General features: G+C 43.2%; 3 protein-coding genes across 10 annotated transcripts in view; all 3 read right to left on the bottom strand.

Annotated features, from left to right (window-relative positions):
• AMBRA1 (autophagy and beclin 1 regulator 1) overlaps positions 1 to 11,472 on the bottom strand; it is a 125,284-nt gene extending 113,812 nt beyond the window's left edge. For 3 of the 8 annotated variants that reach the window (XM_066321161.1, XM_066321166.1, XM_066321167.1), the window contains exons 1-3: positions 11,335 to 11,472; positions 461 to 711; positions 148 to 206 (exon numbers count right to left, since the gene is read on the bottom strand). In XM_066321161.1, the coding sequence (XP_066177258.1) occupies positions 148 to 206; positions 461 to 595 (194 nt within the window). In that variant the 5' untranslated portion in view covers positions 596 to 711; positions 11,335 to 11,472. Of the gene's footprint in view, positions 1 to 147; positions 207 to 460; positions 712 to 8,630; positions 8,647 to 11,155; positions 11,286 to 11,334 lie in introns of those variants that run through there. The other 5 variants (XM_066321169.1, XM_066321162.1, XM_066321163.1 and 2 more) reach the window with 5 other exon arrangements.
• Positions 1 to 24,706, bottom strand: part of PHF21A (PHD finger protein 21A) — a 508,751-nt gene that overhangs the window by 436,669 nt on the left and 47,376 nt on the right. The window lies entirely within an intron of this gene.
• Positions 23,043 to 24,696, bottom strand: HARBI1 (harbinger transposase derived 1). Its single transcript, XM_066321160.1, has 2 exons — positions 24,027 to 24,696; positions 23,043 to 23,467 (listed from the first exon to the last, which is right to left on the bottom strand). Exons 1-2 carry the CDS (start codon positions 24,694 to 24,696, stop codon positions 23,091 to 23,093), a joined length of 1,047 nt encoding a protein of 348 aa, XP_066177257.1. The 3' UTR covers positions 23,043 to 23,090.

Genomic DNA, 24,706 nt, shown 5'->3' with positions numbered 1-24,706 from the left:
AGGTGCACACATTCCATCCATGCGTGTCAGGAACCAGAAGTTTCTTTCAGCTGTTGAGGACTGGACAACTCAATGGGCACAAGCCTCCATCACTTTTGTAAGTGTAGGGAGACTGCTGAAACAGGGAATGAACTAGGAGTTAATTACCTGTCTGGACTAAACGCCAGCAAGAAGGTGGAGCGTGGACTGTCTGGTAACTCAACTTTCTGAAAAAGCCAACAAAGCAGGAAGTGTTGCAAGAGTCATATGATCAGACTTTAACTGTAAGCCACACAGACAACAAGGGGAACCCGCTGCAGGAAGATATCTAGTATCACATCACTGCAGGAACTGAACAGAGCCAGAGAGCATATCAAGTGTAACACATCAAAGGTATAATCACAAGACAGTTTATTTCAAATCCCTGCCTCCCTTCCCCCACCCCAAGATCAAGCTATGCAGCTCTATCCCACAACCTTACCTTGCCCTCCCATTTCATCCATCGAGTTTTATCCTCCACCAGCTCCTGCAGAAGCCGCTGAGCACCCAAGGCTTGGGTACCCCGTTCCCTACCCCACAGGATGCGGACAGCATTCTTCTCTGGGACAACCTTCATGGCTCTCAGCTGACAACGCCTACGACTGAGAGGAGACACCAGCAGGCTCCAGATGACAACCACCGCCAAGCTACAAATAAGCTATCCACATTTCAGTTGTTTATCTTCATGGAAACCTAAAAAGATAAGAGACTGATAAGGAAGGCAGCTTTTACTTTGATCACCCAGATGAAGTAAAACCTTTAAATTCCAAAACCACTAGATTTGAGAGACAAATCTTTCTTCTTATGCAGCCTTTGCTACCTGCTTTCATTATCAATGCCCCACTTGGATATTTCTGCAGCCAATAATTACTTTGAAAGCATCCAGCTCTTCCCTTGTACATGCTACACTGCACATATCGAGAATTAAAAATTGTCCTTCACATTCTTTTCCTTCCCTTGATTTCTTGCTGTATATAATCAAGGAAAAAAAATTTATGAAGATACAGTCTTTACACTTTGAAGATGTAGGTCCCGTCTGGGAAGGGTGTCTGAAAGCTAGAGAACAGTATTACCAAATTGACAATATGACAGAGGAATCCCCCAGGAACTCAAATTTCAGTAACAGGTCAAACTGTAAAGGCCAGATGATTGATAGAGCTCAAGTCCAAATTGTTTCCAACTCCATAAAAAATTTAAAAAATATGAAAACAATGATGTATGGGATAGCTCCACCAAGATTATTCCATGGTCTGCATATCGTCTTTCAATCTGCATTGCTCTTAGAACAGCAGTTCACCTGAGTAATGCACAGTGGCAAAGAACAATCCTTTTGAAACACTTTGAGCTGCAAAGGAAAGCTTTAATACCCACTGTCTACCAAAAAAGCAAAACAAATACAATAAATAAATAAAATAGCAACTCTAATAGCAGCCAAGTCACACAGGCGTTCAATGGTCATACACTGGAGTTGGCCACAAAAAGCTCTCCAGAAAAGTTTCTTAGGAGAGATAAACCAAGAAACTCTGCTGCAATGCTATTACCTTCTGATCCCAGCAGAGTGTGCATACTACTCTGCTATCTCTTGATAACATGAAAATCTAAAGACAGACCCTACTCAGTTCATGTTACACTGAACAAAATTATCAATATTCAAGAGAAGGAAACAGCAATTTAAAAAGGAAAAAAAACCCCACATACAGAAGAAAAAAGGTTCAAGTGCATAAGAGATGAATTGTTAAATGACTGAACTCAGAATCGTCATTAGCAATATTTTCTTTCCTCCCACTCTGCCTAAAAAAACTCTCCTGAAGAGATGATTTAAGACAGCTGCAGCTTACAGGGAGGAGCTGTCTAAAGAGATAAGCCAGGAAAATGAGTCCTAAAAAAGCACACCAGTTTTTATTTGTAGAAGTAAAATAAAGAGTACTGAAGTAATTAACAAGTAAAGGCATCCATCTTCCTAGAAAAGAAATTCTCCACAGTGAAAGTTGAGCTAGCTGGAAATTCCCAGATGCTTTATGTGAACAGCATGGGGATCATGTATTTTAGAGAAGCTGAACTCCATGGTGTACAAGAAGCCTTCTTTTGAGAATTTGTGAAAGTTAGCTAAACATTAGTTAGGAATTATTCTACAAAGTAAAAAACTTACTGGAAAGCAACACAAAACCTAAAGATCTCATACTGCAGGAGAATTCTTAAAAATAACTGTACAGATAAAAAAACACCCAGATCCAAAAAAGCTAGAAGGATAACTGGAATAGATACATCCAAAAGCACAATATAATACAGGAATCCCTAAACTAAAAATCTTCTTTAGCTAAATGCTAATAAATCCTGATCCGGATTCTGCAAACAGCCCCAGGCACCCATGTTCAGAGATGACCAGATTCAGACAGTAAACAGAATGGAGGAGAAGGACAGCTCAGAACAACACAGGCAACAAAAAGCCTACTTTACAGGAGGGAACTGTACATCTAGTTTAACTCTTGATCTAGGAAAATTAAGAAAATAGTAGCTGAGTATTCTATATGGGTGTGTTCAAGGAATTCAGACTACAACAACCCAAGAATAAACATAAACAGGACACCAATGGAAGACTGGTCCTGCAGTTGGAATAAGCTGGAAGTTTGAAAAGATTTAAACTTTAGAATAGCCTCTTGATAGCTGTGAAGGATAAACCACATAACTAACTTGAGATCATGGTAATTTACAAGCAGGATAACAACCCCTAATGAGAAAGAACAAGCTCTGACAACCTAGCAACGTTTCAGTCCTATCAGAACTAATGTTCCCTAAAGTACAATAGCAAAAAGAAAATCAAGACATTTAACAAATTACTTTAAGTCTATTTATGCCACAAGTTTACATATTGTAAAATAAATGGGGAGATAACTCCTACTTCACTGACTGCAGTCAGTGAAGTTCTAGTATTCACCTTATTGAAAGACCAAGTCATCTCCACTACATAAAACAAAGTACATACCTTAAGACAGTAATACATAACTCTAAATCTCTGCATGTGTGTCCTAATTTATTCAACTAATCTGGCAATAACAAACACTTCATATGTGAGCCTGAGTGTTCGAACTTCATGTTTTTCCCTCAGGGACTGTACTTTGATTTTTCAGCTTCTTCTTACTCACGTCTTTATCCCATTTTAAAAGTAAACAAAGGAAACACCCAGAGCTCCAATGCCTTCACAGTACCCTGCTAACCTGCTCAACATTTTTAAGAGCTGGGATCTCTTTAGAAAACAGTGAATGTATCCTGCTTGAGTGATGCTGAGGTTACCTCAGGTCCCTTTGGGGGCCAAACTTCATCCTTAGTCTGAATTAGACTGAACACAGTAACTGCACCACTAGCTGGTGACACGGTCAGCAACACTTCAGCCAGCCAAAGAAACTCAGAACCTTCAAATGAAGAAACTGATGCAGTGTAGCATTGGCATGCAGCAAACACTGGCATTATCTCGGCTCATTTTAGCAGGAAGCCTTAAACCTCTCTACTGGAACATGTGTTCAGCTTCAGTTTGTTTTGGTGTGGGGCTTTTTTTCTTTAGTTTTTTGGTTTGTACAGAGGGGTTTTTGTGAGGGTGTTAAAGGAGCCAATTTTTTCTCTAACCAAATAAAGATACCCACCAACTCCAAACATTTTGCTCAGATATAAGCTGAACAATGACAGCATATTATTAAATAACATTAGCAGATAAACCATTGAAGTACCAACCATATTTACAGCCACTCATTAGCTGTCTGACTAATAAAGTTTAAATTAAATGCAGGGGGTTTGAAAATACTTCTTGGGACTCAGCATAAATAAAACTCGCAGCTCATTGGATCAAGCCTGTTCAGGCGAGTGGTGGACTGATTCAGTAGCAGCCTCTATTACAAATACCCACAGCTATCACAAGTGGTAAACAGCTGACCTCTTTAAGAAGGATTGGGATTGTTCTGTTTGCTTCTTCTTGTTGAGTTTGTTTTGTTTACTTGTTTTTGAGGGGAGGAAGGGAGATTTGGATGGTTGGTTCAATCAGGATAACCAAAAGTGTTCAACAATTGCAAGATTAGCTGATGCCCTGAATGTGATCCAGAGCACCACAGAAAATTACAAAAATGGAGAGTCAAGAATTTTTTCTATAATTGGCAGCTTTTTTTTCTTAAGTGTTTTCTCCCTTCAGGGCATTTCAGGACAACATGCTGGGCTGTTTACAGTTTTGGAAAGTGAATTACACAGCCCAAACCCAAGCCTTTTACTTGCTCTGTACCAGCTGTCCTCAAAGACGCCTGAAAAATTCCCAGTATTGGGGTAATGTAGGTTCACTTGTAATTGTTGCTTTACAAATGCTGAACCTCTAGAAAACCAAAGTGAAGCTGCAAATTGGTGATACTTTGTCATGGTACATGACCCCCTGAAAACACTGACAAAAAGCTAGGGCAAGAAGAGGAAAAAAATAAGCACATTCAATCTGCCATATAAAAAAGACATTAAGATATTTTATGCATTATGAAATGGCTCACCATTCCAGTTCAAAACTTCAGCACTTTACAGAGATGATGATCCCATCTCTTAATGTGCCCCCTTCCCATCTTTGTTGCTATTAATTTTGTGGAGATTCTGGTACCAACATACCGAGAGCACAGCTGGCTTTGACACGAAGATGAATATTGCAATATTCATCTTCATGTTATTCCATTCTTCATGGGGGAAAAACATTATTTCATGTGGTCTTCAGCTCTCAGACTAATCTATTACCAATGCAAAGAACTCTGTGGTTGTGTGCTGAGCCCAACACTAAAAGCCTTTCCTAATGTATGTGTGGACAATCAGTGTAAACAGCTCCATCAGTGTTTAAAAAAGAAAAAAAAAAGCTGCAATCAGTAAATGATATTTACAATGGGAGACCTATCCTGAAGATAAAAATGTCCAAATAATTTCAGACAATTTTGCTGCCCAAAGAGATCTCATGTGACTGATGAAGAAAGAGGCAATATGAAGCGAAATATTAAAGCTGTCACTGACTTTGCAATCTGGGTTCCACAGAGAGAATGCATTTATAAGACTTGGTGTAAGAGACAAGAGAAAAAAAAACAAAACACATCAGTAGTTTTGGTCTCCAAGTCGTTTTGTCAAGTTTTAAGACTTCCAGAAGGTATTGACTGTACAACAGCCATGATCCACACACATCTGATGGGCCAGGGCTCCATAGTTTGTATTAAAAGATGATGCATGAGGAAAAAAAAAGACTCAAAACACAACAAAAGCAAAACTGCGGTGAACAATGAGGCATGCCACTGTCACACAAAACCGCAAGCAAACTTGTTTCTAGAAAAGAAGAGGAAAGATGTGATTACACTCAACTCTCCCAGCTCTGGCCAGGGGCCTACCTATCTTGTAAGCCAGAGTTACTTCTCTTTTCAAAACGTCTGTTCTTAAGCACTGTGTTAAGTACTAACAATGCCATCACAGTTATTCCAAAGTGAAGTGCAGCATCTCAGGCTTTAACAACAGCAACTTACTAAAAATGTCAAGAGAACAGTTTATTGCATTTAATAAATGTCAGTAATTTAAGTTTCATTTAATAAATATTAGCAGTAATTTATCATTCCCACTACTGCACGTGTGGGTGGGTTCTCCAAGAGCAATCAGATCATCAGACAGCCATGAAAACAGTGTCTGCAGCACTACAGCCCAAATGCTTTATCTTTGCTGACAGTGATCCTAATGAAGGCTGCAGTCATAAGACAGGCTATTTCCTCTAAAGATTTTCTACAAGTTGGTTTCTCTTGTATTTTAACACAGCTTAATTTTGAAGCAAAGTGCCTTACCAAGACCCCTTATGCTTTCCATAAGCTCAAAAGAGCAAAAAGTGCCCACTGGAAACAGCCAAAGATCATCTTGCCATGGACTACGAACCACACAGCCCCTCCTTTTGCAGGCACTTCATTGATAAAACAATAAAATCTGGTTCTGACACACAAAGACAGAGATCTCCAAGAATAAACCAGATGCCTAGAGCATAATTTGGAATATCTACAAGCAACAGAATTTGGAATATCTACAAGCAATCATGCAGCTCCAGGGACTTCCTAGTTCCCTTCCTTGTTTACAGTTTGTGTTTCCCTCCCTTCTGCAATATGGAGATTTTGAGGCCATCCTTTTCCTAAATTGCATGAAACAATACCATGTAAGAAGCTGAAGAAGCACTACACCAGATAGAAGACTGACTTACACTTGCAGTTTTATTAAAAATATTGATTCAATCCATATCAAATGTCATGCCATTCCCACTAAGCTTTTTTGTGTCTCCACCTGAAAAACTGAGCAAAATTTAAAAACAACTTTATGTAAAAACAAAACTAAAAAGCTGATTTGCCCTCTTTGCACTGCATCAACTCAGCTTAACAAACAAGACAACTCAAGGAGCCCCAGTTTGGTAAGTAAGTCCTGGTTTGCCAGTAGCACTGGCATTTGAACAATGCCATAACAACAAAATCAGTAAAATATAGGTGACGGGACTCATATCCCAAATAGTCAAAACATAAGTATTGGAAGAACTGGACTATGTTCATTCTTAAATGGCAGGACCATATGATTTTTTGGCAATGTACCTGATTAGCTACATATGCTTAAATTTACTTCAAACAACGTGATTTGTCTTCCCTTAACTCCATTTGTGGTAGTTCCAGATGACCCTTGCGACTGCCTGTAGAGGTATTGGCTCTTCTTGTGTTAAAAACCAAACAAAAAAACCACCAAACCCCAAAAAAAACCAAACAAAAAAACCCACAACACCAAACAAAAAAAACCCCAAACGCCAGAAAACATTTTGCATAGAGCAAAATTCAAGATACCTTGCAGCAACATCCAAATGAACAAAAAATTGAAAATAAAGCTACATTGGACTAGAATCTTTAAACAAGGCTAACCCACAAACAAAAACAGTCTACAGATGGGTAACAACAATCTTAAGCATGATTAATCAAAAAAAATGAAAAAAGCAAAGCTAGAACCCATTATTTTGTTCTGTTTCTACTTGTGTCCTTGATTATGCTTTAAAAATAAAACCAAAAAAAACTGCTTAATCTAAGAATTTAATTAGAACAAGAGTCAGTCTTCAACTGAGTGTCCCTAAACATGAGAAATAATAAACACTTACGAGAAGTGAAAGAAAGTTTATGATGCAACTATCCAACAGAATCCAACACTAATACCATGAAGGCACTTCCATTATATGGTCCTGGTTTTACTTTTCCAAGTTCTTAAATATTCCCCAAAGTATTATATTGTAAGCTGGAGTTTTTCCTTGATTAAAGCCAGAGAGAGATGGAAAGTAATTCAAAAGCACATTTTCTGTACATGCAGTAGACACACTGCTCTAAATTGCACTCACTGCAGTAAGTGTTTACACATAAAACGAGATTCCTAAAGAAAAATAACTTGTCTTAGTGCCTCATGATTGAAAAATTCACATCTCAAGGCTGTGTTTTAAACTGCAACTACAAACAGCTCAGGAAATTCAATTACATTACAAAGATGTCAATAGTACTTTGTCACTTCAAGATCCTGTATGACTGCAACAAGGGGCAAATTGCCATTAGAATCTTAATTTGTCTTCCTAGTCTCGATTAAATGAGCTAAAGACACATAAAAGAACTTCTCAGTCAAAAGAAGTACATTAAAATGCTGACTATTTACAGCAAAATGATGAAGACATGGAAGAGAAACTTGTAGATATCAACTCCTAAAGGTCAGAAAATGAATGGTAAATATAAAAAGGGAAGTAATAATAATAAATGCAAGTGATCACTCATGTCTAGAGTCTGACACTTTCATTTACCAATGAGAACATGGAGCACTTTCACAACTGTTATTACAACTTCCACATAAACTTAATGAATTCTTGAGAAGACAGATATTAGTTTCAATCTAGAAGATAAGAAGAGAATAAATATAATTTCACAAAGCTGTAAGGTAAGTCAAACAGCTGAACTGAGATCTGAAAGATTAAGTGTTGTTTCCACAATTCCATACTCAAACCATAGTTTGTTAAGTACTACACACAGCAGGAAATGAGGGACAGAGAGAAGAGAAAGCCAGAGCAATACAGAGTGATACAGAATTCAGACTAACCCCCTAAAACTTATTCTCATTTAGCTAGAAAAGCAAAAGAATTTTCAATTCAAAATCCCATTACTCACATTAATAGTCACACCAAGGTTCCTCAGGCTCAAGGGCCACAGCCAAGTGCCCCCAAGTGACATCACACATTCCACAGTAATGTGGGAGTGCCAACACTACAGAGCAGCATCACACATCCCCAAGGTAAAGACAAAGTGTTTTATGCATTCAAGGCTGCACTTAAGGCACACGCACCTTATCCAAGTAAAAAAGAAAAAGCAACTGGAAGCAAGAATACGTTTTGGAAAATACAGGTCATATAATTTCTTGCTCACAAGAAATTAACAATACGGTAACAAGACAAAAAGCAAAAGCGATCCACACAGAAGCTGAAGTCTTCACATAAAGATGTATCAGAATTATAGAAGAGGCAGGAGACCATGAAAATTTAGACTCTGAACAAAGAAACACGGCCAATTCTTGACACCATTGACCTTCTTGGCCTTAGACTGAGTCTGTGGGAGCAATATAAAGGGAGGAGAAAACATGTCCAAAGCATGAGTCAGAGATTCCTCTGGGCAATTCTGCGCTGCTCAAGGTGGAGGATTAGCAACATGCACCAGGAAGAAGGAAGCAGGAATCACTCTGCAAGGACAACCCAAAACACCTCACTGAGAACATGTCAAGTGAAGCTGTGTGAGCACACAGACTAAGATGATGCTCTCCACGCTAAAACCTGACACCTTATCATCCCATCCAACAAACAGTTTACAAAAACTGGACACAACAAACAGCTGCTAGACAACAATCCCACTCAGGATTCCTAACAACCAACTAAGTCCTGAGATGCAGACAAGTACTGCTTCATCTTGTAGAGGAAAGCAGGTCTCCTCTTGTTTCAAGCAACCCAATCAATGGGTCTTTCATTAAGCAACTACTGTATCCTGTAATAACCTTCCAGTAGAATATTTCTAATATTAATCCTCTTCCACTGCATAACACACTGTCATTCACTTTTGTAAACCAAAATTCTTCTGTCTTTATCTTACTACTATTTTGTTTCTATCACCTTCCTTGGTAGGACAGTACAGAGTTACTAACACAAAACACACAAGATAAAGGGTACAGTACGTGGTAATAGTTATCAGGCCTCCAGAAACTCAACGGGGGGGAAAGAAAAGTACCTTAGTGCTGTTTGCATTAGTAGTAAGTATTCACATCAACAATAACTCTGCAAGACCCATGAATTCAGTCAGCTTGCTAACCACGGCATAAAATATACTAGAGTTTCTTTCCAGAAGTTTCTTAAAAAAATAATTACTCAAATGCCAAACTTCTGGCAGAGAGACAGCAGCTGACTGGATCATTGCTTGCCTTCTTTAGAACTGGTTGTTACAGCTGCATAAAAGTTAGAAGTGCTGCTCAGAAAATGGAAAAGTAGGAAACAACCAAACAAGAATCTAGAGGGTCAGTTATGACTCAGAAAAGGGCAAAAGAAAGAAAACGAGAAGAAGCTGTCAGCAAAGTAAACATTCGGCAGAAACTGCCCAGCAACTCAATCTGAAAAGGCATGTCCAGACATTTGGATCCAAAGACATTCTTCATTCCAAGTATTAGGAAAAATATAAATGCCTGTGGACGGCCCTACTCATTAAGAGCCACACTGCCACAAATAACTTACTTGTGACCATCAAAATACAAATGGACCAATTTTATTTTTTTTTTAAATTACCCAGAGAAGCATCAATTGCGGACTCCAGAACCGGCACACAAGCTACACTGAAGAGTTATGAATGTTGGGAAATGCATTACAGAAGCCCTTCAGAACACAAGAAAGGAATTTAGCAGAGAACTTCAGGTCCTGTTGCCTGCATCACCCATAAGGCATTCAAATCTGCATGGATTTAACCCCATACCACATTCTGAAAACTGACCCAACAACAAACTTAACAGACCAGTAATGGACTGGCAATAAGTGCACATTACCAGCAGGTCATTCTTAGGTCCCTTTTTAACATTCCCATTAGCAATTTGAAAGAGGATGGGAGTGGCAAAGGCAGAGAAGCCAGATGACATTTGCAGAGGACACCAAGCTGGGTGGAGCAGTAAACAAGGACAAATATATTTAAAAACCCAGTGTGTTTTTCTAAAAACCAAAGAACACTTCATGCAGAGGAGAAAACAGAGCAGCACTGAGCACTGACCATATCTACACAGACTTCACATTCATACAACTGATCTTCCTGAAGATGGGCTTGCATCTAAATAACAATTTTTGAATCAGTCTGTTACCACAGAAGAGTACTCGACAGTGTGTAAAGAGAAAAGCTACTCGTAACCACCTACAGGGTCTCTTGAAGATGAAACGCTGATTTAGTGCAAATTTTGATTGCTTTCCAAAGGCAGCCGAACGCATGGTATTGACAGGACCCACAAGTAACCCAAAAAACGCTACACGAACACTCCAGAAATTTATGTGTTGTCAGGAAAAATGTGGCAGATGACAACAAAAGACGTTCCCATAGCTGACGAATTAGCTGAGTTCGTTTCCTCACAAGACAAGACGCAACTAGAGGCACACCTGAATACATTTTATGCCAAACACTACTTCCACAAACAAGTGTTCTGCAACACACTTGAACAACAGGAGAGATGGAACAGACAACACTTGCCGCACATTATATTTGGGTAAGGCCGGAAAGCAACAACAATAAAAAACTCTACGCCAAAGCAACAGCCCCAGAAGACAACCGGACCGAGCCCAGAACCCGGGCCCCCGGACGGTGCCGTGGGGGCAGCAGGAGGGGCGGAGGCGATGGACAGGGAAGTGTCAGGCACCCAAGCTGGGACAGAAAACCCGGTTTAAGGCACACTGAAGAGGGCGGCAGCGGGGCTCGGGCTGCTCTCCCCGAGGGCTCCGGTCCCCGCGGGTTTCGCCCTCCCGCCACGGCGCCCGGCACGGGGCAGGGCGCCGGCCTCCCGGCTCCCCCCACCATAAGGCCGCGGTTCCGGAACTCACGCACAAAGGCCCCGGCAGCGAGCCCCGACTCCCTCCCGACCGCGCTCCACCCGCCGCGGCCTCACACGGGTCGGTACCGCCGCCTTCCGGGGCGCCGCCGCGGGGCCGGCCGCGCCCGCCCGGGAGCGGCGGCGCGGCCTCGGCGCGGGGCCGGCGGCGCGCGTAGGCCCGGAGCGTACCTGCAGCGGCGGGGCCGGAGCGGAGCGGGGCCGGGCCGGGCGGGCGGAGCGGCCCCGGGGTCGGTCGTCGCCGCCGCCGCGCCGAGCTCCGGCCAGGCGGGCCAGCCGAGCGCCGAGCGGGGCCCAACGGCGGCGGCGCCGAGCGCGGGACCAAGGCCCGAGCAGCCGAGGCTAGAACGCCGCCAGGCAGCGCCAGCCGAGCGACGAGGTCTTCCACCGCCGCCCGGCGGAGACTGAGGGCAGGCGAGAGCAGTCGAGGCCCGAGAACTACGGGGCAGCGCCCCTGCCCAGAATTAAAACACTATATAATTTGTCTTAGAGACGTGTGGGATACTGGAAGAACGCTCTAACATAATGAATGTAAACTAATACGTACAGTAGTCAGACTGTATAAAACAGATTGGAAGTTACTGTGATATGAATAAAATGTAAGAGATTCCCATTTTCTTACACAGTCTGTCATTTGTTAAAAAGTTGTACTGTTTCAAATATTATGCCAGTTGTAAACCGGTCTGTTAAGCTGTTTGTACCAAAGTTTGTACCCTCAAACATCTTATTCCAAGTTGTATACCCCCTCTAAAACCCCGGGGTCCCCCCCCCCCCCTTCCGTCGGGCTAGGCTGTCGCCGTTCCCTGCCGGCTCCTCGAACTGCCGGCCCCGCCTAATAGGAAAATCCAAGGACTTCCATGGTGCACCGCTCCAAAACCGAAGTACAGTTGCCGGCAAACGGACCCAAAAGCCGCGACCCAGCACCAAATCCAGGTAAAAAGGGAGGCACTACAACACCGAGAAGACCCTCAGCTACCTAAAGACTGAATTCTGCTTCTGCCGCCTCGCCACGACCACAAAGGGACTGGGAAGAAGTGACACCCCTAGACCACACGAGCCCAGTTGGGTTGCCGGGAATTCCCGCGAGATCGGAGCCTCCCTACTCTGCTGCGGCGAGAGCAGAAGGTCCGACTGACACCTGATCCTCAGCGGCGACAGGAGCGAGGGCAGCGACAGGAGCAGCGACGGCGCAGGCGACCCCTCGAGTTCCCCCTTTAAAGAGCTGACTAATAAAGGCTTTTCAAAGGAGCAGGTCTCCTGGCCCGTTTACAACAATTTGGGGGCTCGTCCGGGATCTAAGCCACGCCCAGAAGAGGACCAGGACGGGAAGGCGCAGCCCGACCTCGGACCTCCTGGACAGCTGGACATCCCGGACCAGAGGACGTCGCTCGCCAGCCTCGCGGGACGCCACTGGGGGAGCATCGGTAAGAATAACCGGTGGCGGGAGTGGAGACGAGCGGATGTGGAGTGAATGAGTGGGGGGGCCGGCAGCTCGGACCCCCCAAGCGAGTTTGGACTGCTGAGTACCCCCGCGAGGGGGCCGGCCGGGAAAAGCAGGAAGCGAGTGAACTGAGAGTGACTGAGGCGTCTCCAGGGGCATAGGCGCCCCCTCTGGACGTGCGGAGGAATTTAGAGAGTAAGTGGCACGTCAAAGAAGTGAAGCACGCACCACACTGGCTGAGGCTATAGCCCGGGGTGTCACAAAAGGCTAGCGCTGGCTGGGGTAGCGGCTGGAACCCTAAGGGCGGGTTGCCCAGGCTACTTTCGGGGCTTGTGAGTTGGCACTGGCTGGGGTAACTACCGGGGTGTAAAGAGAGAAAGGGAGCACTGGCTGAGGCTACGGCCCAGAGCGTCTGAGCACCGGCTGGGGTAGCAAAGATAGGCTGCTTTCGGGGTGCTTTGGAGACTGGCTGGGGTAGCTGTCGGGGTGCTGGGATAAAGAGTACTGGCTGAGGCTACGGCCCAGAGCGTCTGAGTACCGGCTGGGGTAGCAAAGATAGGCTGCTTTCGGGGTGCTTTGGAGACTGGCTGGGGTAGCTGTCGGGGTGCTGGGACAAAAGAGTCTGCATTGGTCGGGGGTACCCAGAGAAGAGGTACGCTGTCCGGGTGCAGAGGAGTAAGAGTCAAGGGAGTCCCAGAGTGTGAGGGACTTTTAGGTAGGGGTAGTGGCTGAGGCCCTAAGGGCGGGTCACCAGGCTACCTGTGGGGCATTCCGAGCACTGGCAGGGGTAGTGCCCAGACCCTAGGAGAGGGTCCCTGGGGCTACTTACGAGTGTTCAAAGAGTGAGTGAGAGTTAAAATTTGGGCTGCCCGCCTTTAAACTTATGTGTGTGTAGGGGCACCTTAAAGAAGTTTAGTTAAAACAAAGTCAGATAATTTTGCTTTGTATTGCCCTGAAGTAAAGTTTCTGTCAGGGTAAGAGCACTGTAGTTTTTATTTGAAACCCAGTGAAAATGGGGGCATACATAAGTAGAGTGGAGCCAGTTGAGGAGAAAAGAGAGAAAAAGATAAGAAATATTCCACCAGACAGTCCACTAGGACAAATGTTAGAACTATGGGAGGTTGATGAGGCCACTAAAAGCTTAGACAGAATCAAGATGATCCATTATTGCATAGAAGCTTGGCCTAACCTAAATTTACCTGCAAAATGGCCATGGTGTGGAACTAGAGACCCCTGGATGTGTTCACAATTAACTCAATACTTGAAATCTCGAGGAGATTCAAGTATTGAACAGATACCCTATGCTATCTGTTGGCAAAAACAAGTAGTCAAAAATAAAACAACAAAAATATGTAAGTTACAGCAAGGGAAACAAGGGAATGAAAAGCAGAAGAACCAAAAAGAAGCTAGCCATAATTGGGACCCCTTAGAACATTTGCCTCCTCCTACAGTTTATCCCGAAGTAATCCTCCAACCTCACCTAAAAATCATACCTTCCCAAACTGTAATCCCTGTTCCTTCCCCAGCTTACCCCCCTCCAATTTATAACCCCTCTTACCCTCTGCCATTCCCTAACACTGGTCTAACCTCCTCTCCTTCACCATCCACAATCCCTGCACCCCCTCACAGCTGGGAGTTAGGTCTGGCACCTAACAATGCATCCTGTCAGGCAATAAAAAACCCAGAAAGTTACCCTTACAGTAACACCAGGTCAAAAACCAAACTCTTTCCCCTAAAGGAGGTCCCATTGGGTGGGGCAGTTGGAGGAATAGGATTTGTCAATACACCTTTAACAGCGTCAGAAGTCAGAAGTTTTAAGAAAGAGCTGGGGAATCTAGTTGAAAACCCAGTGAGAATTGCCAACCAGATTGACCAGTTTTTGGGCCCAAATATTTATACATGGGGAGAACTAAACTCCATCTTAAATATACTATTCAATCCAGACGAGGTTCGGCTGGTTAGGGCAGCAGGGATGCGCATCTGGGAAAGAGAAAACCGAATGGGCCCACCCGGTGACCAGAAGTTGCCAATAGCTGACCCAGGGTGGGACCCAAACAGAGGAGAAGAGAGGAGAAATATGGAAGATTATAGAAACCTAATGATAAGAGGTATTAAAGAATCAGTTCCTCAGAGTAGCAACACCAAATTAGCTTTTAACAGGATGCAAGAGAAAGATGAAACCCCAGCAGCCTGGCTGAGCAGGCTCAGATGGAATTTCCAGCAATATTCTAATTTGGATCCAGATAGCCCAGAGGGACAGATATTATTAAAGTTACAATTTGTCACAAAATCCTGGCCAGATATCAAAAAAAAACTTGAAAAGATGAAAGACTGGCAAGACCGAGAAATAAATGAATTATTAAGGGAAGCCCTAAGAGTATACCTTAGGAGAGAAGAAGAAAAAACAAAGGCAAAAACCAGGATTATGGTAGCCGTGGCCAGGGAAAGTGTAAAGGATCTCAGAAAGGATACTAAGAGTAAAAGAAACACAAAATCTTTACCAGGAAAGGTAAGAGAAAGGAACCCACCACCTTGGGATACTCTTCAGAGACCAGGAGAGACCCGAGCCTGTTATTATTGTGGAGAAATAGGACACTTTAAGAAACATTGCAAAAAAATGTCATTTAATGAGACTGTCATGAGGGAACAAGAGGCATTAGAAAAATTATTGAGGAAGGAGGTCAAGGAGGATTGGGGGTGTCATGGGCTCTATGCGTTAGGGGACCCCATGAAACATCAAGAAGGGCCCATAGTAAATTTTGAAGTAGGTCCCCAACATGAAGAGTTTGAGTTTTTAGTGAATACTGGTGCAGATAAATCATGTATTAACCAACTTCCAGCTAAAATTGCGATTAAAAGAAAGACATGTGGAGTCCTAGGAGCAGAAGGGGAGCCTTTCGAGGCTTCAGTTATAAAAAATGTAGAAATTAAAGAAAATTCCAAAAGATGTGTCACTAATTCGATATATCTACCCAAAGTAGACAGTAGCCTGCTGGGAAAGGACCTGCAAGTTCAGTTAGGAGTAAAGATTCTTCCTAGAAAAGGAAGAATGGTGCTACAAATCATGAGGCTGACTGTTAGAGACTTAGGAGAAGTCAAGCCAGAAGTCTTGGCCGAGGAGGGAAAATATGGATATTTAGATATCCCACCTATAGAAATAAAAATGCAAGAAAATACGCCTCCTATAAGGGTCAGGCAATATCCTATTTCTCTGGAAGGGAAAAAAGGACTAACCCCAGTTATAACCCATCTACTCACAGAAAGAATATTAGAACCTTGTACGTCACCCCACAACACCCCTATTCTGGCTGTAAAAAAAGCAGAAAATAAGTTTAGATTAGTGCAAGACCTAAGAGAAGTAAACAAAAAAACAATTACCAGGCACCTGGTGGTACAAAACCCCTACACACTCCTGAGCAGGATCCCTAAAGAACATTCCTGGTTTACTGTAGTAGATTTAAAAGATGCTTTTTGGGCCTGTCCTTTGGCAGAAGGAAGCCGAGATTGGTTTGCTTTCGAATGGGAGTGCCCTGAAAGTAAGAGAAAGCAGCAACTAAGATGGACTCGTCTTCCTCAAGGGTTCACTGAAAGCCCAAACCTTTTCGGGCAAGCCCTAGAAGAGTTACTAAGGCAGTTTATCCCTAAAAATAATGTACAAATCCTGCAGTATGTAGATGACCTCCTAATATTGGAGAGAGAGAAAGATGAAGTGAAAAAAAACAGTATTAATCTCCTAAATTTTCTAAAGGAAAAAGGCCTCAAAGTGTCAAAGAACAAATTACAGTTTGTAGAATCACAGGTCACATGCCTCAGACACCTCATTGGGGAAGGGTGTAAGAAATTAAGCCCTGAGAGAATCTCAGGTATACTCTCAATCCCAGCTCCAACCACAAAAAGAGATATAAGAAAATTATTAGAACTATTTGGTTATTGCAAACTATGGATAGAAAAATATTCCCAAAGTGTTAAATTTCTCTATAAAAAGTTAGTCCCACCTGAACCTGTAAAATGGACAGATAAGGATGAAGAACAATTGAAAGACCTAAAGACAAAATTGTCTTCAGCCCCTGTCCTGAGTCTCCCAGACCTTAAGAAAAAGTTTGACCTATTCATTAACTCTGGAGGGGGAATAGCTTATGGAGTATTAACCCAAGAATGGGGAGGACACAAAAAGCCTGTCGCATATCTTTTCAAACCTTTGGATCCAGTTGCAAGAGGGTGGCTGGCTTGCCTCCAGGCTGTAGCAGCCACAGCTGTTCTTGTAGAAGAAGCACAAAAACTGACACTGCAGGGAAAAATCATTGCACACACACCCCATGATCTCAGGACAGTGTTGATCCAAAGGGCTCAACAATGGCTGACTGACTCTAGAATTTTAAAATATGAAGTGATTTTAACCGGCACCAGTGATTTGGAGCTAATCACATCAAAAAGTCTAAATCCTGCCCAGATCCTCTCAGGGGAACCCACACCAAACTTAGAGCACAATTGCCTGGAAATCATAGATTTACAAACAAAAGTAAGGGAAGATCTTGAAGATACACCTCTACCATGTGGGAGGGTGCTATTTATTGATGGATCATCTAGGATGACAGAGGAAAAGAGAATATCAGGCTATGCAATAGAAGGTACAGAAAAGGACAATTTAAAAGTTATAGAAAAAGAAAAACTGCCCCCCCATTGGTCTGCCCAGTGTTGTGAAGTCTATGCCCTCAAGAAGGGATTAGATTTATTAGAACAAGACCAAGGTACAATCTACACAGACTCAAGATATGCATTTGGAATAGTACACACATTTGGAAAAATCTGGGAAGAAAGAGGCTACCTAAATTCAAAGGGGAAAAATCTGATACATAAAGAATTAATTAAATTTGTATTAGAATCTCTTATGAAGCCCCAAGAAATAGCAATTGTACATGTCAAGGGACATCAAAAAAAGTACACATTTGAAGGAAAGGGCAACCAAGTAGCTGATCAAGCAGCCAAACTAGCAGCTCAGAGGCTGGGAGAACCAATAAAAATTCTTACTTTAAATGATGTACCAGCTAACAAAGTTAGTGAACCCATATATGATGAAAATGAATTAAGAGAAATAAAAAAGTTAGGTTTACACCAAGGGAAGCGGGGGGAATGGCTGACCCCAGATGGAAGAAAATTCCTAAATAAAGCAATAGCTCGAAAAATGCTGGCAGAAATCCACAGCCTAAGACACTGGGGCACCCAAAGGTTGTGTGATCATTTCCTGAGAGAACACCTATGTGTTAGAATCTATAACCTGGCCAAAGCAGTTACTGAAGGATGCCTAATTTGTCAAAAAGTAATAAAAAAGCCCACACCAGGAGGAAGACAAATAGCATTAAGACCCTTTCAAAGCATACAAATAGACTTCACAGGAATGCCTCCAATACAAGGACATAAGCATCTTTTAGTTATAGTTGATCACTTAACGCATTGGGTGAAAGCCTTCCCTACAAAAAGGGAAACAGCACAAGTAGTAATAAAGATACTACTAGAACACATCATCCCCCGATATAGACTGATAAATAACATCGTTTCAGACAGAGGCCCCCACTTTGTAGCACAAGTCCTGCATGATATTGTTAAAGCCTTAGAAATGAAATGGCAGTTACATACACCCTGGCATTCTCAAAGCTCAAGAAGAATTGAGAGAATAAATAAAACCTTCAAAAATGTATTAACTAAATTAATAACAAAAACTGGAATGAATTGGCTAAAATGTTTGCCCCTAGCACTCTTGAAAATCTGAGTTCGACCAAGGTCAGACATAGGGGCTTCACCATACACAACTATCCCGAATAAAAAAACCATTGCCACTTCCCAGTGACTCTGATACCCCAGCAAAGACTCCCTCCAAATAGACCACCATTAGAGACCCAGACACACTTAAAATAACCTTCAAAAGACAACCAAAGCCCAATTAGAAACAAACAAACAAAAAAAAACACAAAAAAACCAACAAAAAACCCGTTGTTCAAAATCTTTCCAAGTTGTTATCAAAAACTGTCATTTAAAAATGTTCTCTGTAAGTTGTTCTAAGTGTTAAGCTGTTTTAAAAAGGTTGTGATAATAATATCATTACAGATCTCTTATAGGGCACACCACAGAAAGCCTAATCAAAAACTGAACAAGTGGGGGCACACTGAAAGAACTCCATAAGGCCAGCTAAATAACTTCCCAACCCAAGAGGCAAGACCAGGTGAGATCGAGATAATGGTTCATACTGGACTCTTGGGAGGACTAATTATAGTCCTATTGATGAGCAAACCCACCGAAGGAGCATGCTCTAAGAATGACTATCCCACTTCCCTAACCCAAGAGGCAAGACCAGGTGAGATCGAGATAATGGTTCATACTGGACTCTTGGGAGGACTAATTATAGTCCCATTAATAAGCAAACATGCCAAAGGAACATGCTCTAGGGGCTACCATCTCATCTATGATGAAGAGAATCTGCAGTCCCTTATAAGAGTTCACACTCATGTGAGTCCCACGTGTTTTAATATAACCCAAGTAAAAAATAAAAAAAACAATATTGGATGGCAAAAATTGCTGCAACGTTTATGCAGCACCTAACGAGAGAGTGCCCTATAAGAGAATTGTTTTACCAAAAAAAAAAAAAAAAAAAAAAAAATTAGACAATCCAAAGGGAGTTGCAAATTTAATAAAAGAAAAGCCACTGAATGAAATTGATGAACCCCTTAATAAAAACTTACCTATTGACTTATTTAAGCATCCTTGCCAGCTTTCTACTCCTTCCCTGCATATTCCCCTATTTAATTCGAACTGCAACCATTCAAGCAAGCCCCAAACCTACTGAAATAAAACTAGAACCCCAAACTGAAGAACTGAATAAAGCCAAAAGAATATATAACCAATACCAGAAATTAAAAAAGATATACTCCCATGAATCAAAAACTGCCAATTGATGCGGGCAAAGGCCCGATCAAAGAAATAGAGGGGGGACTGATATGAATAAAATGTAAGAGATTCCCATTTTCTTACACAGTCTGTCATTTGTTAAAAAGTTGTACTGTTTCAAATATTATGCCAGTTGTAAACCGGTCTGTTAAGCTGTTTGTACCAAAGTTTGTACCCTCAAACATCTTATTCCAAGTTGTATACCCCCTCTAAAACCCCGGGGGCCCCCCCCCCCCCCTTCCGTCGGGCTAGGCTGTCGCCGTTCCCTGCCGGCTCCTCGAACTGCCGGCCCCGCCTAATAGGAAAATCCAAGGACTTCCATGGTGCACCGCTCCAAAACCGAAGTACAGTTGCCGGCAAACGGACCCAAAAGCCGCGACCCAGCACCAAATCCAGGTAAAAAGGGAGGCACTACAACACCGAGAAGACCCTCAGCTACCTAAAGACTGAATTCTGCTTCTGCCGCCTCGCCACGACCACAAAGGGACTGGGAAGAAGTGACACCCCTAGACCACACGAGCCCAGTTGGGTTCCTGGGGATTCTCGCGAGATCGGAGCCTCCCGACTCTGCTGCGGCGAGAGCAGAAGGTCCGACTGACACCTGATCCTCAGCGGCGACAGGAGCGAGGGCAGCGACAGGAGCAGCGACGGCGCAGGCGACCCCTCGAGTTCCCCCTTTAAAGAGCTGACTAATAAAGGCTTTTCAAAGGAGCAGGTCTCCTGGCCCGTTTACAACAACTGGAAGACTTTCGAAGGAGAAATGGGTGTCAATATCTTCACAGAAGCCTAGGTCTGCAGGAACCGGCCCGGTGCTGGAGCAGTGGCTGTGGCGGTCTCCGGGTTGTCGCAGAACCCAGACAGTTTGAACTCCTGAACTTTAGGGGCATATGTAGCAGGTGGATCGCGAAGGCTGTACCTTTCCAATACCTCAGCCAATGGGGAAAGGAAGAGGCACCGTGCAGTCGGGAGTTTAGGATAAAACGAGGCTGCGTCCTCCAAAATCTTTGAGAGACCCCGCGGGGGTATGGCCCAGTGAAGTCTCTCCCTTTATTCAAATAAAGTAAATAAAGTTGCAGGACTCCTCTGTCTCTTTTGAGAACCTTGGCTTTTCACAGTGGGATTTTCTGCATAAACCAAATCACAAATCTCAAAGTAAGTTGCAGAAAATATTTTCCAAGTTGTTTCCAGCCTGGAAAAGAGAAGGCTTCTGGATGATCGAATTGCTGCCCTCTGCTACTTGAGGGGAACTTAGAGGTAAGATGGGGCAAAACTATTTACAAGAGTGTGTAGTGACAGGATGAAGGAGAAGAGCTTTAAATTCAAAGAGAGTAGGTTTAGATTAGATAGTAGAAAAAATTCTTGACTGTGAGGGTGGTGAGGCACAGGACCAGGTTGTCCGGAGAAGCTGTGAATGCTCCATCCCTGAAGTGTTCAAGGCCAGGTTGGATGGAGGGAGCTCTAAGCAACCTGGCCCCATGAGGGAAAAGAAAAAAGTATTTTCTGAGAGAAAAGTAAAAAAGTCTGTGTGAATTGTTTTGAAGGAAGCTGCATAAGAGTATGTGGTAGAAACTGCTCCCTACACTTCCTGAGTGAAGAGAAGGGTACTGACACCTGACTCAGACCAGAATAGTGGTCAGTGGATTGGTTTAATCTTGTATGGCCTGATGCAGTTTTTGCCCAAACTGACAAGCAGTGAGATCAGTTTAGAAATTAAACTCTACCACAGGTGACAGTGGCTGAAACAAGCAGCAAATGTGTTCCAGGAAGTGCCTTCACTCTGAGTTTACTCTGGCCTCAGCACATGCTGGGAAGAGCTATTCATAGTGTAAATTGAGAAACTCCAGTTTGTCATTAAGTGACAATGTTTGTACCTACACATGTCCAAGTCTCACTTGACCTTACCACCACCCACACAGCTCATTCACTGTCTGCTGGTGTTTTGGTCTAGTGAACAGTATTTTTAGCACAGACCGTCAGATGTGATTATGAGCCATCAGGCACCATATACAGCAGCAACTCTTACCTTAAAAATGCTTATTTTAGAAAACAATTCTTGTCTGCTTTTTCCTAGGTAAAAGGAGCAGGAGTTTTGCTGCAGTGACCAGTAGCAGTTCTTGTATAATACCTTGTGTAAAGAAAACTACATTACATCTGAGATCTTTGTACATAACATTTTACAGTTCTCATTAAGGCTTCTGAAAACATCTTGTTTCCACATCATCAAGCATGCTTGGTTTCCTGTGAGACAGTAAGTGCCTACTGCCACTGCAAATCTAGCAGAGTGTATCTAACCCTGCACCTCTACCCTGCACTGTGAAATGTGTCCCTATAACGCTTGTATTCATCACATGTGGGACATGATCCAGGCACACTTCCTCTGAAAGGACAGACCCACATTGTCAGGCAATTGCACTGCTACTTTAAGTATTTACAGTTTTGTAGTTTTCTATATTCCCTACCACTTTTGTAACATTTACTGCCCAGTATACAATAAAATCTAAGAAACAAAATTTTCTTAGACTGCTGTCATGAGATCCTTGGAAAAACTTGTGCCTTTTAGAAAGAGAACATTTCCAGGAAACTGCCCAGCCTCGTGCCAGTAACAACTGCGTGCATCACTCATCTTGTTCCACTGAGGAAACAGACTGCCAGCAGTGCTAGAGCAGCCTTTCCACACCTCTGCTTTGATCTAAATGGACAACTTTTGCAGCCGGTTCAATTTCTGTGACCTAGTCAGCCCTTGATGTTTCTTTTACAGCAGCCAACAAGATGACCAGTTTCCTGCTGCAGGAGAAAACCAGCCTGACCTCCACTAGCCCATTTCCTGATATCTGTTAAGTACCCAACACAGTCACCAGAGCTTAACATCGTCTTCACCCTGTTTGGGAAAGGAGGAATGTTCAACCCTTCTAGACATGTGCAAACACTAGTGTGTGCCCAGCAAAATGCCAGACCCCTCCCAGAACACAGCTGCCAGCTTTCAGAGAAATCACTGCGGTTTGTCAAATGTGTGAAATGGCAGAATGGTGTTTAGCAAGAATTTATACCTGCAAACAAAAATATAAATGTTTGTTTTCCTGCTCATGAATTCATAGTAGAGAGGAGCTCGTGGAAATTTAATTTGTGCAAAATACTGTTTAAAAATCAGTCATAAGTGTTTTGAGTTACACAGTGGAATAGAATCATTGCTTTGTAAAACAGTGCAAGGTTTACAGATTTTCCAACACTATAAAAGACAATTTCCCTAATTTTCCCACTGTTGTCACATTAGTCACTGTTCTCTTAGTCAAGTGAAAGGGGCGTCTCTACACATCACCACAGCAAAAACGTAGCAATTAAATTGAATCTCTGGAGAGACTGAGAGAAGTTCAGAAATTTGCGTGAAATAAAGGGAGTAAATTTCTTCTTATCTCACATCTCCCTAAGTCTCCACAGCCTTAACGAAGCAAATATATATTTGCAAATATATATTTGCTCCAGATAACTTCCCAGATGATCCAGATAACTTCCCAGATGATCCATTAGAAGCCTTTTCTCTGACATGACATTAGCTAAAATGAGTAAGTAAAAGCTCCTGACGAACTCGACAGGCTTCCGAGTCCATTGATTCTGTTTGCTCATATTCTTCTTCCGACTGTTCCACGTGCCCTGTGGCTGGTGCAGACCACACGTCCAGCCCATGCTGCAGGGAGATGTTATGAAGCACGCAGCAGGCCAGGATGATGTGGCTGGACTTTTCTGGAGAGTACTGCAGGGTGCCTTTGGAGCCATCGAGGCAGCGGAAGCGCGCCCGGATGGTTCTGAAGGTGCGCTCGATGACGTTGTGAGTGGCGGAATGGGCCATGTTGTAGCGGTACTCTGCGGGCGTCTCAGGGATGTGCAGAGGGGTCATCAGCCACGTCCGGAGCAAGAAGGAGCTGTCGCCTGTTAGCAGTGGAAAGGAGCAGGACAGGTTACACACCTACAGTCATCCATAGATTTCAGCCTGGTTTTCTGCTACAGCAGATACAGAGTAAGTTCTTCCTCTGGCTAAAAGAGAAGGCGTGGAAGAAGGAACTCTGGTTCACAAACGTGACAAAGTAAAGGCATTAAGTTTTACCCAAAAAAATCCTGGAAAATTTTCTCCAGAAGAGTTTTAAGAGAATTAGTCTACAGCATAAGACAGGGGAAAATAGTTGGAGTCGGACAGTACCTAGAATTAAATAGCATAATTCAGCATGGAAAGGTGTAAAATACTGAAAGCAAGCTATTAACAGAATGAATGAGGATTAATACATACAGTAATCAGGCTGTATAAAACATAGAAGTTACTGTTCTAAGCTTTCAAGATAAGGGTTGTCCACACTGAATCATAAATCTCAAAGCAATTTGCAGGAAAGCAACTGAAAATAAACGTATCACTTGTCCCTAGAGGTTCTCACTCAGTAAAGAGACAATATATAACAGACTTTCTACTGAAAACAAGGATGAAAATTTGACTTACCAAGTAGCCAGCCATCTTTATGTAGCTCAGTTTCAAACTGGCTTGTGAGGGCTGCCTGCTCTAACACCGTGCAGTCAGCCAGGCTGCCTGGCCAGTGCGTTTCAGCACTAAGGAGGACTCCTCTGGAATCACACACCATGAGGCAGTTCAGGGAATGGAGACCCTTTCGGTTCACATAGGACAGGTCCTCAGCGTTTGGCGCTTTGATTGCCACGTGGGTGCAGTCAACCACCCCCAGCACTCCCGGCATTCCCGCCAGCCCATAAAAGTCCTCCTTCAGGGTCTGTACAGTCGCCTCATCTTTGGGAAAGTGAATGAACTGTGAGGCTCTTTCCACCAGTGCCTCGGTTACATTGGCAACACAGCGGCTCATCGAGGCCTGGCTAATGCCAATAGCATCCCCCATGCGAGTCTGGAAGGAGCCGGAGGTATAGAAACCCAACGCAGCAAGGATTTGTGTCTCTGGACTGATGGCCCTGGAACGCTGTGTAGGGCGTGAGAGAGTGGCTCCCAGGAGATCCACCAGGTAGCAAATGAACTGTCGGGGAAAGCCGTACGTGGATACTAGATACTCATCCGTGACATCCTCCAGCTTGAAGCGATCCAAAGTCCTGTGTCCGCGGCCATAGAGCAAGAGGTCGCAGTCAAGAACCGCGATAGGTACGGCCATGGCTGGCGGC

This window comes from Sylvia atricapilla, chromosome 6 (assembly GCF_009819655.1).
Source record: "Sylvia atricapilla isolate bSylAtr1 chromosome 6, bSylAtr1.pri, whole genome shotgun sequence".
In the NCBI taxonomy this organism is placed as follows: domain Eukaryota; kingdom Metazoa; phylum Chordata; class Aves; order Passeriformes; family Sylviidae; genus Sylvia; species Sylvia atricapilla.
This window is presented reverse-complemented; position numbering and strand designations above follow the sequence as displayed.

Coding starts and splice junctions, on each gene's coding strand:
- HARBI1 (XM_066321160.1), bottom strand. CDS start 24,696: ATGGCCGTACCTATCGCGGTTCTTGACTGCGACCTCTTGCTCTATGGC. Junction 23,468..24,026: donor TAAAGATGGCTGGCTACTTG/GTAAGTCAAATT, acceptor CACTGCTAACAG/GCGACAGCTCCTTCTTGCTC.